The sequence below is a fragment of the Rhinolophus hipposideros genome (assembly GCF_964194185.1).
Source record: "Rhinolophus hipposideros genome assembly, chromosome: 14".
NCBI lineage: Eukaryota > Metazoa > Chordata > Mammalia > Chiroptera > Rhinolophidae > Rhinolophus > Rhinolophus hipposideros.
In genome coordinates this window covers 2,721,529-2,735,535 of record NC_138060.1, presented here as the reverse complement: position 1 = coordinate 2,735,535, position 14,007 = coordinate 2,721,529, and the positions used below count along the sequence as shown (strand labels likewise).

Genomic DNA, 14,007 nt, shown 5'->3' with positions numbered 1-14,007 from the left:
CTGATTCCAACCAGTTCTGTATGTCCTAATTTTCCTTCATGCTCCAATACCTTACTGATTTACACACTGTTTTTTTTTTTGTACTCCTTTAAAATTCACGCAAACAGAACTTTCCCATATATAAAATGAAAATGCACACACTGTCAGTGCTATTTTACCAACTGAAGAGTCTTTACCCATTTTAGGATGTGGGCTATATAAAAATCTGCTTGTAATAAAAATTGAAGACAACTGTGACAAAAATAAGGATATATTAAAATAAACCAAACGATATACAATACTGTCATTATTCTGATACAGAATTTTTACACAGTAATATTGATACAGGTACAGATGGCAGGATGTCAAGCAATCCACTACAATAAATCTTTTGGTTACAAATAAGTTTAAATTACAACTTAATACCAATTCAAAAAATGGTAATTAGTGTTATACCAGATTAAAATCAATACTTCCTCTTCAAGTGACATTTTCTGGAACATTTCTAACTATGAGCCTTTTTTTAAAAAAAATAACTTTATAAAGAGAAAAAAATGTAATATTGCATTGGAAAGTCTTTTTGTAAAAAAAAAAAAAAAAAAAAAAACCACCCAAATCTACAAATCTGGACTAAGTTAGTTTGACTTTCCATTCCTTCTGTCCTCACACCAAACAGCAGACCTGAAGTCCACTTGCACAGATTAAATGAAAGTTTAGCAGCCCTCCAACCTCCATTCCCTACAAAAGAAGTTTGGAGTGTCAAGTTAAACTACACACTCTTTTCACTGTTTAAGTATCAGGCAAAAAACTTGACTCTCATCAGTGATTCTGACAGCAAGCTAAAGGATATGGATGACACCCCCCCAACTCCCCCCCCCACTTTAAAATGGCAGAGGCGCAGAGAGAGAAATGGCAAAGAATAAAGTGAGGTCCTTAAAATTCTTTGATGAGAGACAGGAGACCAAAGGGTGAATAGATTATGTGTGTGGTGGAGCAGGGATGGGAGGAGGATGGTTTAAGAAAAAAAAAAAAATTTCTGTAACAAATATTAAATTCTTATTCTCCTAATTTTTGTGAAAATGGTTGAGTTATTGGCAAAAAAAAAACCAAATCAAAACACAAACAAGGAAATGAGAACCGGCTCCATAATGCCTTGCACGTTGTTTCTATCCTAAATGAAAATCCTCTTTCAATAAAAAGAGGTCATTTGAAAATCAAAGATAGTAATGTTACTTAGAAAGCTGAGGAAGCAATAACATTTCTTTCTGGCATATTACTTGTTTGGCACAATCACAAGTAAATAGACTTCACAGACATCATGTGGCTGTTCCCACTCTAAAGTGATTACTTTCGGGCTAAACAAACAAATCGGTTGAATGAAGCCCGTAAACAGGCCAAGCCCGGCATACATGGACACGTGTGATGCATTCTCCGCCCCAGAAAGGGAACCTAAAATACAAAAGAAAACCAAGTCAGAGCAGGAAATGTAAAAAACAAAAACAAAACTATTCTTGGGAAATCTGTGAATGGTTAGCATTTGAGTATTAACTATTATCAAGCATAGCACTTTTAGGTATTATCCTTTTCCATCCTTAAAACCACACTTAAAATGCAAATACTTTAATTATACCCATTTTGCAGGTGAGAAACAGGCGGAGGAATTCATCACTTGCCCAAAGTCACATATCCAGAACTTCAAGTTTGGCTGGCAGTTGGACCAGAGAGACCAAGCTTTTAAGCATCAAGCTATATACTGCCTTTCACTTTTTCACATTCTAATTTTTTTAATGGTGTCTGGCTTCTGAAGCTCCTTAAACCCTTTTGCTGTGATGGTCGGATATATCCAAATGAATATATTTGAAGTTTGTATACATAAAAATAATGTCATTTATATACAAAGCTGCTCAAATTGTTATTAAATGCACGAAATAGTCAAAATATCAATTTTTGTTTTCTGTGGATTTCTGACCCATTTTGAAAAAAAAAAACAAAAAACAAACTTGAAACCAATTAGCGCAGCAAAAGAGTTAAGAATAGCAAAACACTATGGACATGCCCACCTCTAGATAATAAGCAAAGATAAATTCACTGACAATGAGCAATATATCAATTCCCACATTTGCACACAGATGTCTGAGTAATCAAAATTCCAGGGGGTGGGCGGAGTGGCGGGGGGAGGGGAAGGCGCGCGTGGTGCTAGAGGGTGGGGAACAAGAGGGAAACTAGTGAAGGAGGCAAGCTCAATTTGCTGAAATGGAACAAACCAAACCCCAGCCTAGGAGAGCCAGCAGTGATAGGACAGCTTCATTCTGAGAGTCACTCCACTGGTATTTCTAAGAGCTTGCCCATGCCACCAGGGAAGCAGGGTAGGGAGGCTCACCAGCAGCAGGCAGGGGCAAAAGGGGCACACTCCAAATACGTATGCTTTCCAGTGGCAAAGAGCAAAAAGCACCCTTCCTCCCCTGGGGATGGTGCCCTCTTGAGAGTCTGCCTGCTCTACCAGTTATGTGGACAAAGTTTAACACCAGGCTTGGAGGCGGTGATAGTCACTGGATTGGGATGGCAAATTACTCAAACCAGGAACTCATGCCTCAGGGATGGTTCTCAGGGACAGTTTACACATGGCAGGAAAATGCATCCTTCCAGTCTCCCAGCTCAACTGCTTTCTTTGGTATCATCCTAGTTGTTCCTTATGCTATTCCACCAAGAGGCCAGCCCACACCCATGATCTGTCCTTATAAGAAATCTGAGGCTGCATCTTCCAGATTCTGTCTGAACAATTACTTCATACATAAGAAAAAAAAAAGGTAAGAAAGCAAGTCTGTCTGTCGACAGTGGCAGAACCATTTCTAACCGTATTTTTGGGTTGAACTAATAGAACAGACTCAACTCCATTACAGCTCAGCAACGGTCTAGGCTAATTATTCTGGGTGTTAACTTTGAGTGGTACCATGCTCACATTCTTCTTACCTCCTTTTTCCTTTTTCTTCTCTTCCTCTTTTTTTTTTTTCCTCCCTGTCTTCCATTTCCAAAATGGTTCTGGAAGGGCCAGGGAGATGACTGAGATCAATCAAGACAAAGGGAAGGAAGGGACACAGTGGAAGGGCAGGGATGTGTGTGGCCAACAAACAGAGCCACCCCCTGAAAGGCACGACTTTCAAGGCTCTAAGTGCAGTGTCCACACGTGGGTACCAAGCCATCGGCTCCAGGAAAACTTGAGCTCAGGATGGTTCTGTCACTGTATGTGTCAAAACATACATGGACGGCTGCCTCATTTGTTGTCACTGAGATATGTCAGAGAAGGTGGGTGTGGATGGACAGGCGTGGACAATTACAAGTGGATAGTATGAGAAGTTATAACCCATGAACGAACCTATACGATTGGTTCTGAGACTTCAAGGCTTCCCTTTTGCCAAGCCTAAAAATACTGCATGGGTCCCTGGTTCTCACCTGGGGGTGATGCTTCCCCCATGCCCTAGGGGACATCTGGCAATGTCCAGCGTCACAACGGAGGGGGCGGTGCTATTGACACCTGTGGGTAGAGACCATGGCTATTGCTAAACATGCTCCAATGCACAGGGCAGCCCTCCCAGCAAAGAATCATCCAGTCCAAAATGTCAATAGCATTGAGGTTGAGAAAAACTAACACAGGCAGCAATCTCCAAGGAAAAGGAGACTGAAATAAACGAACTAAACCTGTAGAGAGCATGTAAAACTGTTATGCATGGAAAATACCAAGTATATTTCTTTTATTCATTCATTCAACAAACACTGAGTATCCACAACATATCTCTAGTCTAGGCACTGTGGACACAGCGCTGAGCAAAACTAAGGAGGGTGCTGCCCATCACAGAGCTTAAATTTTAATTATGAAAGGTAACCAGTAAGACAGTTCCAGCTACTACTAAGTGCCCTCCTGGTCCTTACGGTCCTGTGCATTGAGACACTGTGGTAACTTTGGCCTGTCACATGGGCTGACAGCATCAAAAGTAGATGGAAAAGAAAACACTGGCGGCGTGCCATGGGCCAGGCCTCCTACTGCATCGTGTACGAACGCCACATCACACCCACAGGCCAGATGTTCTCCTCATTTTGGCTCAAGCTAAGTGGCTTCCTCTTAAGATGAAGTAATGCCACTGACTGAGGTCATACCCAGCTAGAAAGGGAAAGTGTCAAAGTCAAACCCAGTGCCACTTTCTCCCAAATTTTGCTCTCTTCTCAAACAGCACCATGCCCAGACTCCAGGCTTTTTGAAGAAGTCTGTTTTATGTCTGAACGCAAAGCAAGCACTCAGTGTGGTACATAGGAGACACTCAAGAAAATATTTGTCAAATGCCTGTCTCCTTCCCTCCCCCCTGCCCTGACCATAGGCTGTGAAGGGACAACCACCTCGGGTGCTGCAGCTTCCCTCACCCTGCACACCACCTCCTGGCATGGAGCAGGCCCAGCATGAGTCACGCCGCTGAACCAGAGATGGAGTTAGTGTGAAGCAAGAGAAGCTGGAGGCCCTTGCTCCCATGGGCCCCTCCAGGGACTAGAAGGGACCCCAGCGATGTGTTCACAGGTCATATGCTTTTGTGAGACTTTGAAAAGATCTCTATATTCTTCTCTCTCTTACTGAGGACTCCAAGACTGTGATGCTTCAACAAGACTGTGATGGATCTCCACGACGGACCTCAGCACAACGACCAGACTGGAGGGCAGGGCCCTCCTTAACTGGATACCCTTTTCTTATTTGAATCAAATCCAGCTCCTTTTTCCCAGGCCTCCCTCACGCCCTCATTGGCTGTACCAGCCGGGAGCCGCTTTCCTCCTCCCCTTCTGTCCGAGAGCTGCTGGTGACAAAAATCACGATCCTCAGATGACATGCTCGAGACCTACTTGCCAATTTCTTGACTGACCCGTTCTCTTCTAGGTCTACTCACATTGTGTGACAAACCTTACAAGGGTTTGACAGTCCCCATGCATGAGACATGCTCACAGAAGGTGCACAGACAGGGAGCTGATCATTCAGTCCTGACTTGGTGGTTTCCTTTACAAGCAGCTACACACTCGATCTACTGTCTCTATTAGTCCAGAATTCCACACAGCAAATTCTAGAAGTTACCAAGGCAGAACATCCAGCCCTTGGGAGAAGGGCTTATTCTTATGCATTTGCGGCACTTTTTAAAAGAGGAAATAGCACTAACATGAAACAGAAGTATCGTCCGTGATTCCTCTCAAAACAGAGTCAATTATGTTAAAGAAGGAAATATAACGGGATATGTGAACAAAAACCTAGTCATGTGACATTAAAATAATTGGTTCTACTATAATTTTATTTATAATAAAACCAGCTTTGTTACAACTTTTTTTCAATAGAGGTACATAGTTTTAAAAAAATCAAATAGTAAAATAGTGCATAAAATAAAAACTAAGTTCCACACTCCCACAGTTTCTGGTTTTAATCATTATGAAGATTGCTATGTATCTTTATTTGATAAGGTTTTAAGTTGTTTCTTCAAATTATTTTGGAACACGTATAGATTCATGTACCCCTAAATAATGAGATGATCTCTCTATCTCCCACTGTGAGGAAAGGGTTCACCGGGGGTCTGGGGGTGATGAAGGCTGCCCGGACGTCGCCTGAGCCTTCCGCTGCACTGCGTCTCTGGAAAAGTGAAGGAACACAGGGGACAGGGGCGTGGCCTTATCGCTTGTGCACAACTGCACTTGGGTTAGGGGAGCTATCGGCATACAGGTCTGGGTTTCTGGAACTAGGGGGGCATACATGATTTGCAAAAAAGTGTAGCTTCTGGGCATCCGGGGGGTCCCCACATCCCTTGGCTCTCATCTTTGGCTCTCACCTCATCCCCATGTGGATGAGAGGGCTAAAGAAGCTGTGTGCCTGGGTAGCTGCTGAGCTCCCAGTGAAGTGAGGATGCTGTATCTTTCATACTGTCCTGTAGGCTAGGTTAATGTACTATTAGACCAAAGGTACTCAACCAGGGTGATTCCCATTACCCAACCCCACCCTCCAAACTTGCCCCCAAACCTGCCAGGGTACATCTGTCATAGTCTGGAGACATTTTGGTTGTCACAACTAGGTAGCCCGTGGAGGCCAGGGGTACTGCTAAACATCCCACAATGCACAGGACAGCCCCCACAGGAAAGAAGTATCTGACCCAAGATGTCCACAGTGTCCAGATAGAGAAACCCTGTATCACACTAAGACATATTTACATCTTGAGAGTCTTTGCCAATAAACCTGTAATCACAGCTATGATGCTGCCCCAAGAGATCAACACATCACATTCAAATAGTTTTCTATACAGTAGCTACATTTTTACCATGTACTAATGAGTCATTAAACTTCAGAGTAGAATTTCATCAGGATATATTTATAATTTTTTTCCCCTTGAGTTGTTTTGAATACAGTTGAGACATATTCTGGAAGAAACTTGATTTTTACCAAAATAGGTTAATTTTACCCAGAACAAGTAACAACTCTGGGACTAAACATAGGTCATGGAAATTACCTATGAAAATGTATTGTCAAGACAGAAAAATATCCAATATGAAAAATGATAACATTGAATTCTAGAAACACATTTCAAGTGGGCATCTGAATAGAGGGAAAGCTAGATCTGATATAAAATCTTATTTTTTAACTAGTTCAGTTCTTTTGTTACTTAATTCTACTATGAAAACCATAATCTGTTATTAGAGACTTCATTACTAAAACTGTGATAAAGTGGAATCTAAAGAAGAGAATAAATGAACAAACAGGAATAGACTCATAGACAGACAACAAACAGATGGTTGCCAGATGGGAGGGGTGTTGGGGAGGATGGGTAAGAAAGGTTGAAGGGATGAAGAAGTACAAATTGGTAGTTACAAAATATTCATTTGGATGTAATGTAAAGCATAGGGAATACAGTCAATAATGTAAAAACTGTGTACAGTAAAAGGTGGGTATTAGACTAATCAGGGGGATCACTTCATAAATTATATAAATGCCTAACCACTGAGCTATACACCTGAAACTAATATAAAATAATACTGAATGTCAGATATATATACGTATATGTATATATATATATATACATATACGTATATATATACATATACATACATATATATATATATATATATATATATATATATATATAGTCACAGGAGGTGGAGCACAGCATAGGGAAGATAGTCAATAGTACTGTAATAGCTACATACGATGTCAGAGGGGTAGTAGATTGGGGGGTGGGTTATCACTTTGTGAGGGGTATAAAAATGTCTAATCATTATGTTGTTTTGTACACTTGAAACTAATAATAAAAAAAACTGTGATAAAAATGAAAACAAAGAGATGTACCTGTTTATGGGAGAAGAATGATTTTTGTTTACTTTCAGAATTGACCTTGCACAAAACCTGAACTAGAAGCAATATAGGAACTGGGGAAATAATTCTGTTCTATTTTAAAAATATCTCAGATTTGGAAAACTCTTCAGAACTATAGGACGAGACAAATTCCCACTCTGGACTGTTAACCCTCATCCTAGTGAAATTTTACCCACACAAACCAGTTTGGGTTACTGGACTAACAGTGTTCAAATTAAACATGCCAGCTTTCACGGAGGAAGGACAGTACCGTGGTTAAGACCACAGACAGGGGAGCATCAGAAAGAAGTGACGTCTGGTGTCTGCCCTCTTACCTACTATCACCTTGTAAACTCAAAGCAGTGGTTGAAACACTTCGAGGCTTACTGTTGCTGTGTGAAGAACATGACAAAAACAAACCTACTCGCCTGGCTTGTTGTGAGTATTTAAAAAATACATATACAACATTTAGTATAGATGTCTGGCACATGGCAGCATTGAGCAAGTGGTAACTACTACTGCTCTTCATACAAAAGTGGTTTTACAGAGTCCGTCCCCCTTTGCTTGTTTTAACAAACAGGCTATGTGATTCTAACCCAGGACGTGTGAGGTTATGCTAACATTGTACAAAAACAGTATAATTCTTAAAGGAGAAGGCTGAGTTAAGAGTAAGCTTTTCAGTGACAGTGGCTCAAGCGTACAAAAGACGACTCACATTTGATAAGGGTGGTCAAATGTGGAAATCCATGCTAAAAAGGCTGGGCAGCTTCAGGTCCCCGTGGGGAGTTTGGCATTGAGATGGAGGACTAACCGTTTAAAATCCTTCCTGTTCTAAAATGGCCAAGAAGAAAAGGTGCACATCATGTTTTAAAATGACAGTACATTGCCGAGCAATAAAACCACAGGGAGGAATGGTCTAAACATAACAGGAAGTATTTCTCAAGGAAACCACAGAGAAGCCAAATTCATTCTTCTGATAGTTCCAAACAACCAGAGTCCCTATTACATACAACTCACAGAGCTAAACCTAACCTAATTTCACTATATTTCTTCCAAGAAAGTTAAAATATTACCTGTTATCTGTGACTGTGGAGTATAGGAAAAGTGTTTGATTCTGCTACAGTTTAAAACTCTATAGCACATGTGAAAGAAAAGGTAGAAGGTAGAATTCCATTTGCTTTGATAACATGTAGAGAGAACACGGCAGAGACTGAGCTGGGCCTGCAACAAGCCACCGGGGGCGGTCCTTCAGCACCTCTGGGCCTCACTTTGCTGCTAGAGAAAAATGAGGACGTGGGACTAGAATGCAGCCTCGCGTCTCGGGGGGATTTGGCTCAGCTGATAGTGTGTTCCAGAAGTTTTGACTCTGAAGGGCAAGGACTCCCCAGGCTCCCCACAAGTTTCTGCTCCTCCTGCCTCCCATCCACCCCTTCCTGAGGTGATGTAAACCTCGTTGGCCCTTACAGACAGGAGAGTGTGCGGCCCCCAGAGGCCTGTCCGACCCTGCCATCACATGGTCAGCTTCTCAAAAGTATTGTTCAAGTCACTATGATATTGAACTGCTAGATAACAAAATACATTGGAAAACTAACTATCATTAACCTCTAGGACTGTGAATAATCTATTCTGTAAACAGAGTCAGTATCTTAATTGTATTATTGATGATTTTCTGAAAAACAAAGCAAAATGCAACTTTACTTCTGCCTTATCAGTAGGTCTGATATTAAATCTTTTAAAGAACCTCTATAGTCTGATCTCTGCAAAGAAGCATACAATGGTGTAATATATATTCCTAAATAATTTTTAAGCAATTGCATGTGTTTGAAATTATTTTTATGCAATGTCCCTAGTGCCATGAAAGCAACGATGTAAAAATGATCTCTAGAATAAGGCTATTAGAGGACACAATTCTTTAAAATGGGGGAGGAGAGCAAAGAGGAGGTAATTTTCCCTTGTCATCTTATCTAACTTCCAATTTCAAGCCCATTCCCCTGGGCTTCATGTCATACAGACCTTGATCAGAGTTAGGGTACCGCAGCATAAGAGGACCAACATGAACAGAAATACACATACTAACTTTACGAGTCAGCGGATGGCAGCTCTCTCCCACTTTGCCCATCGGTGTGCAAATCCTTATGCTCTTAACCCAGATGCTGACAGCGCAGCACATGCCTCCACCACACTGGGGGTCCTTTTCGCAAGCCTAAAATGAGATAAACAGAGAAATACAGATAGCTGGGAAGACTCAGGCTAAGGAAATCTAAAATTAGCAATAAAAAATGTGCTTTAAATATCCAACTACTATGATATTAATCACACATATGAAGAAAAAACTGTAATCACCATTTTGCTTGTACATATTTACCATAAAAACTAACCAGAAGAGATTTTTCCAGTTTTTAAAAAAATAGCCTAAAAATGGCCCACACTTTATGAAAATCTTAAATAAACACAAGATTTTAATAAAAAAAAAATCAGCTCTCTTTTTCTAATGTTTCGTGGCTGAATTGGCTTTGAATTTGAAGAATGCCTCTATATTACTCTTACACGGCCTTTAGGAGCCCCATAAGTCAAAGCACTAGATTTTATGACTATTAACTACAGAATACATTGGGCCCAATTTTTAAAAGGGATTTAAATGGTCTCTATATCTGGCATGAAAAGCTCTAGACCCATAAAGGCACCAATGTAAATTTTAGAAGCGCTCATTTTCCCTTTCAAACATTTGCATTTTGGTTCTTGAGACTCGATGTTTCTCACATCACTGACTTGATTTCACCCTTTCCTCTTTAAAGAAAGAAGGTTGAGAATGTTACCCTTTTTTTTCCTGTGAGTAATCTGCAAAAAGATAATTATTGGCTTAGGATATACATGTGCGTACATTACAAAATCAGCTGAACTATTCTATCAGATCCATCAGATTAGGAAATGCAATTATCAACACCTGATCCTAATATAAAAATTGTAAATAGACACAATAATTAAAGAATCAACTATGGAGGAATTTCCATACTTTAGTAAACATAAATAAATAATAAAGTCTAAATTTATTTGCATGAAAACAGATCTGAAGAACTATTGTTCTTTCCTAGAATCAACAAAAAATAGGATGATTTGTTTGAATGGTGTGCAGTAATCTGTTTGGCTAATAATAAGGTAAACACATTCTGTGCTATATATATAAGAAACTAAAAAGTCTATAATTTAGGCACAAGATTAAATATATATTTATTGGAAACAACTAAAGCATTTCTTAAAAGTTCTTAGTTTTGGGGACAGCCATAACTTCTTAAAACAAATATATGAGCACACTCTTATTTATTTTCATTAAAAATGGCCAACTATCTTGCTTTAGAGTTGATTTATTTCTCCCACTAGAGTTTTGTTTTTTCCTCAGTCTATTTAAGACAATTATCTGGACAGAAGACAATTTGCGCCTTGGAGTGTTTGGACATTAATAGGAAAGTCTAAACACTTGCATCCCCACTTTTATCTGTATGCCAGAAATCATGTATCCATAGCCATCACATTCCATAAATGAGGTGTTCAGTACATGATCTTTTCCAATACGGTTTTAACAAATCGATGTGAACATATAAATAATTTTAAAAATGATTACATATATTACCAAAAAAAGTAAATGTTTAAGGTGGAGGTTTCAGGCAGTAGTTTATTTTAACAGATGCTCAAGACATCAAATTCTGAAGCTCCACCAGCTCTTTTTATAAGACAATCAAAACTTTTAAAATTCAATCTATCACTTGAGTGTTTAACATCCTATAGACAATATATCTAGATAAGTTACTTAGTTTTTTATTTGACTCCAGATGGTTCCTGTCATGGAGACATAACTACATTTCTTTATTGCCATGTTGCTTTAGAGAATTAAAAAAAAAAATCTCTTTTTGCAACACTGTGTTAAAATGACAAGGAAACAGCACACATAACTACATAACAAGCTCAGTCTAAATCTCTCTAATAGAGAAACATCCAATGTGATAAAAATTTCATTTTGTAACAAGAAGCTTCAGTTCTTGGAAATATTTACAAAGAAGTGCATAGGTTTATGTATTTTTAATTAGACAGCTGTTTCCTAATGCCTTTCATTCTTAAACCATTGCAGATCTATTCAAACTGTGTTGTCCTGTGAATGGAACAAAAAGATACTTATATTGCAAAAGAATTTTGGGCTCAGAGGATTAGGAGAAATCTAAAATGAGTCAGCAGGGGAAGAGGGGGGAAACCAATCCTGTTTCAATTCTCATGTATTAGAAAGAGTGTAAAACTTTTTTTTCAACCACACCAACTCTGGCTACTGACAAAGCTGTTCAAATACATTTGGTAAAAAAAAAAAAAAATAAATAAATAAATAAATAAATAAATAAATAAATAAATAAATAAATCCAAACTATTCTAATAAATATCACAACACTTAGAATTAAGTGTTTCTGTTATGGCACAAGGACTCACAATGTGACCTAAGCCTATTAATTAACACGGAGACAAGGGAGCCCTATTTTCTCAAGACAATGCCATATCCTTTCAATGTAAATGTCATTTTCTTATCCACATAACATTCAAAGTACAAGTTTGATTTAAAAGCTATAATGCACACTTCCATATTTGAAGTGATTTAATGGAGGGGTAAAATAATTTCAGACTTGGGGAAAAAAAAGAGTAAAGCAGTTGACCCACCAGGGTACTGGAGCAGTTTTGCACTGTTGATGTAAAATAGACCAGACTTAATTTTTCTACTGCAAATTCATGCTTCGGACCCACACAAAGGAAATTGTTGGTGGGAGTGGGAGAACACTGAATTAATTCCTACTTCCCCAACTGACGAAGACGTGTCCCCAAGTGGGAGCGGTGACACGGCCACCGACACTGCGGCTGTGCGGGAGCACTAGAGGTTCCCTAGCAGGACCTGGAGATGGAGAACGTCCGGGGGACCTGCACACGCTGAAGAGCAGCTTAGGGCCCAGAGGGAAGCGCGCACACGGCCTGGGGCCCAGCTCCTCCGCAGGGTTTCCGCGGGGGGCGGCGGGGGCCAGGGAGGGGCGGCCCCCAGTTTAAGGTTCCAGCCGGACCGTGTCGCAAAAGTGCTTGAGAGGACTTGGAAGGACTACTTCTTTCGGCTGCGAAACAGCCGCGCGGCGGGGCGAGGCGTGGGGACGAGGGACCGGCGGCGGGGACAGGCGGCGGCGGGGTCCCGGGACGCGCCGTGCCCCCGCCCCCTCCGGGCGGAGCGGGGCGCCCCTCAGGCCCCCCCGAGCGGCCCCGGCCCCGGCCCCCCCCCGGCGCCGGCACACAGGTGCGCGGCCGCTTACCCCGGTGATGACGGCGGCGTCCCCGGCGGGGGGCGGGCGCAGCAGCGGCGGCAGCAGCAGCAGGAGCAGCAGCGGGGCGCGGGGCGGGCCCCTCATGGCGCCCCGGACCGGCGGCCGTTGGCGCTGTCGCGAGCGGAGCGGAGCGGGGGCTGGCGGGCGCTCCGGGCCTCGGGCCGTTATAAAGGCCGGCGCGCCGTGACTCACGCCCGCGCCCGCCCGCAGCCCACGCGGGGGGCCCTGCGCGGGCACACCCCCCGCGCCACGCCGCCACGCGCGCCCACCCGGGCGGCCGGCTCCCGACGCGCCACGCAGGCCGCCCCCCCCGCGGCCCCCGCCCCGCGCCCCGCTCTGCGCGAGCCTCGCCTGTGCGGGCCGAGACCCGCTCGCCGGCGGCCCCGCTTCGCACGGCTCCACGTGCTCGGCGCCGACGACTTGCGGCTCGTTTGGCGCCCAGATGTGTGGGGGGCGCCCAGTGCGCGCCAGGCTGCGGGCCCGGGGGGGCACAGGAGCCTCCCTCCGAGCGCGTGCGTTTGCTCAGCACGTCTTTGCGGAGCGCCCGCTGTGCGCCGGGCGCTGCCGCCGGGTCTGTCCTCGTGGTCCAGGAGCTGAAGAGACACACATCAAACGAATAGACTGGAAACACGGAAGGCAGGCAGGAGAACAAAGGGAGAGCGAAGTCACCCCTAGTACCACGTCCCTGATGGCATTGAGGGGTTTGTCCTTCCAGCTGTGGGACACCAATTTCTTTCTTTCATTTTCAGTGCTTTCCCTTTAATGCTCACATCTGTTCCCGACCCTCTCCTCTCCTCTCTGATTTTTCTCACATGCATTTCCTTCCTTCTTGAGCATCGCGCCAGCTTCAGGCAGAGCAGATCTGGGTGCTGCCAAGGGGAGATGAGAACGCCCGGCTTTGCGTGCCAGCCTGAGGCCCCTGAAGCCTAGGTAGGCAGGCAGCTCTCTCATCTGTTACTTTCCAGCCCGGGAAAGTCACCCTTCAGTCTTACAAGATGCCAGACGGCGTTACTGTAATTAGTTCATTTGTGCCCCCTGGGTCCCGGGCCACCCACAAAAGAAGAGACAAATTTGCCCTCCATCCCTGACCCCAGCCTAGTTCCAAGAATCTCAGCCTGTTTTTCCTCAACGAATGTGATTTCAAGAATACCTAGGTGTGACCACACCAGACTTGCTTGTACCGAAGCTTTGAGAAGCCTAACTTTCTTCCAAAATTGCTCGAACCGCAGGTTTTCCCTGGTCCCTTAACGACCATAAACTGTTGAAAAGCAGATGCGTCTTTCAGCCTCTTTAATAAATCCAGTAAGGAGAATTGGGACAAAGTTACTTTCA

General features: G+C 42.8%; 1 protein-coding gene across 1 annotated transcript; it reads right to left on the bottom strand.

Annotated features, from left to right (window-relative positions):
* Positions 1-232: 232 nt before the first annotated feature.
* On the bottom strand, positions 233-12,875 carry PROK2 (prokineticin 2). The gene is made up of 3 exons (XM_081072410.1): positions 12,664-12,875; positions 9,414-9,539; positions 233-1,428 (listed from the first exon to the last, which is right to left on the bottom strand). Exons 1-3 carry the CDS (start codon positions 12,757-12,759, stop codon positions 1,324-1,326), a joined length of 327 nt encoding a protein of 108 aa, XP_080928536.1. The 5' UTR covers positions 12,760-12,875; the 3' UTR covers positions 233-1,323.
* Between the last annotated feature and the right edge of the window lie 1,132 nt (positions 12,876-14,007).

What these genes read in the sequence shown, in the direction of transcription:
- PROK2 (XM_081072410.1), bottom strand. Translation starts at nt 12,759, where the DNA reads ATGAGGGGCCCGCCCCGCGCCCCGCTGCTGCTCCTGCTGCTGCTGCCG. An exon ending in ACGCCGCCGTCATCACCGGG is followed by an intron (nt 9,540 to 12,663) that starts GTAAGCGGCCGC and finishes ATCTCATTTTAG; the next exon opens with GCTTGCGAAAAGGACCCCCA. An exon ending in GCCATCCGCTGACTCGTAAA is followed by an intron (nt 1,429 to 9,413) that starts GTTAGTATGTGT and finishes TTTGTATTTTAG; the next exon opens with GTTCCCTTTCTGGGGCGGAG.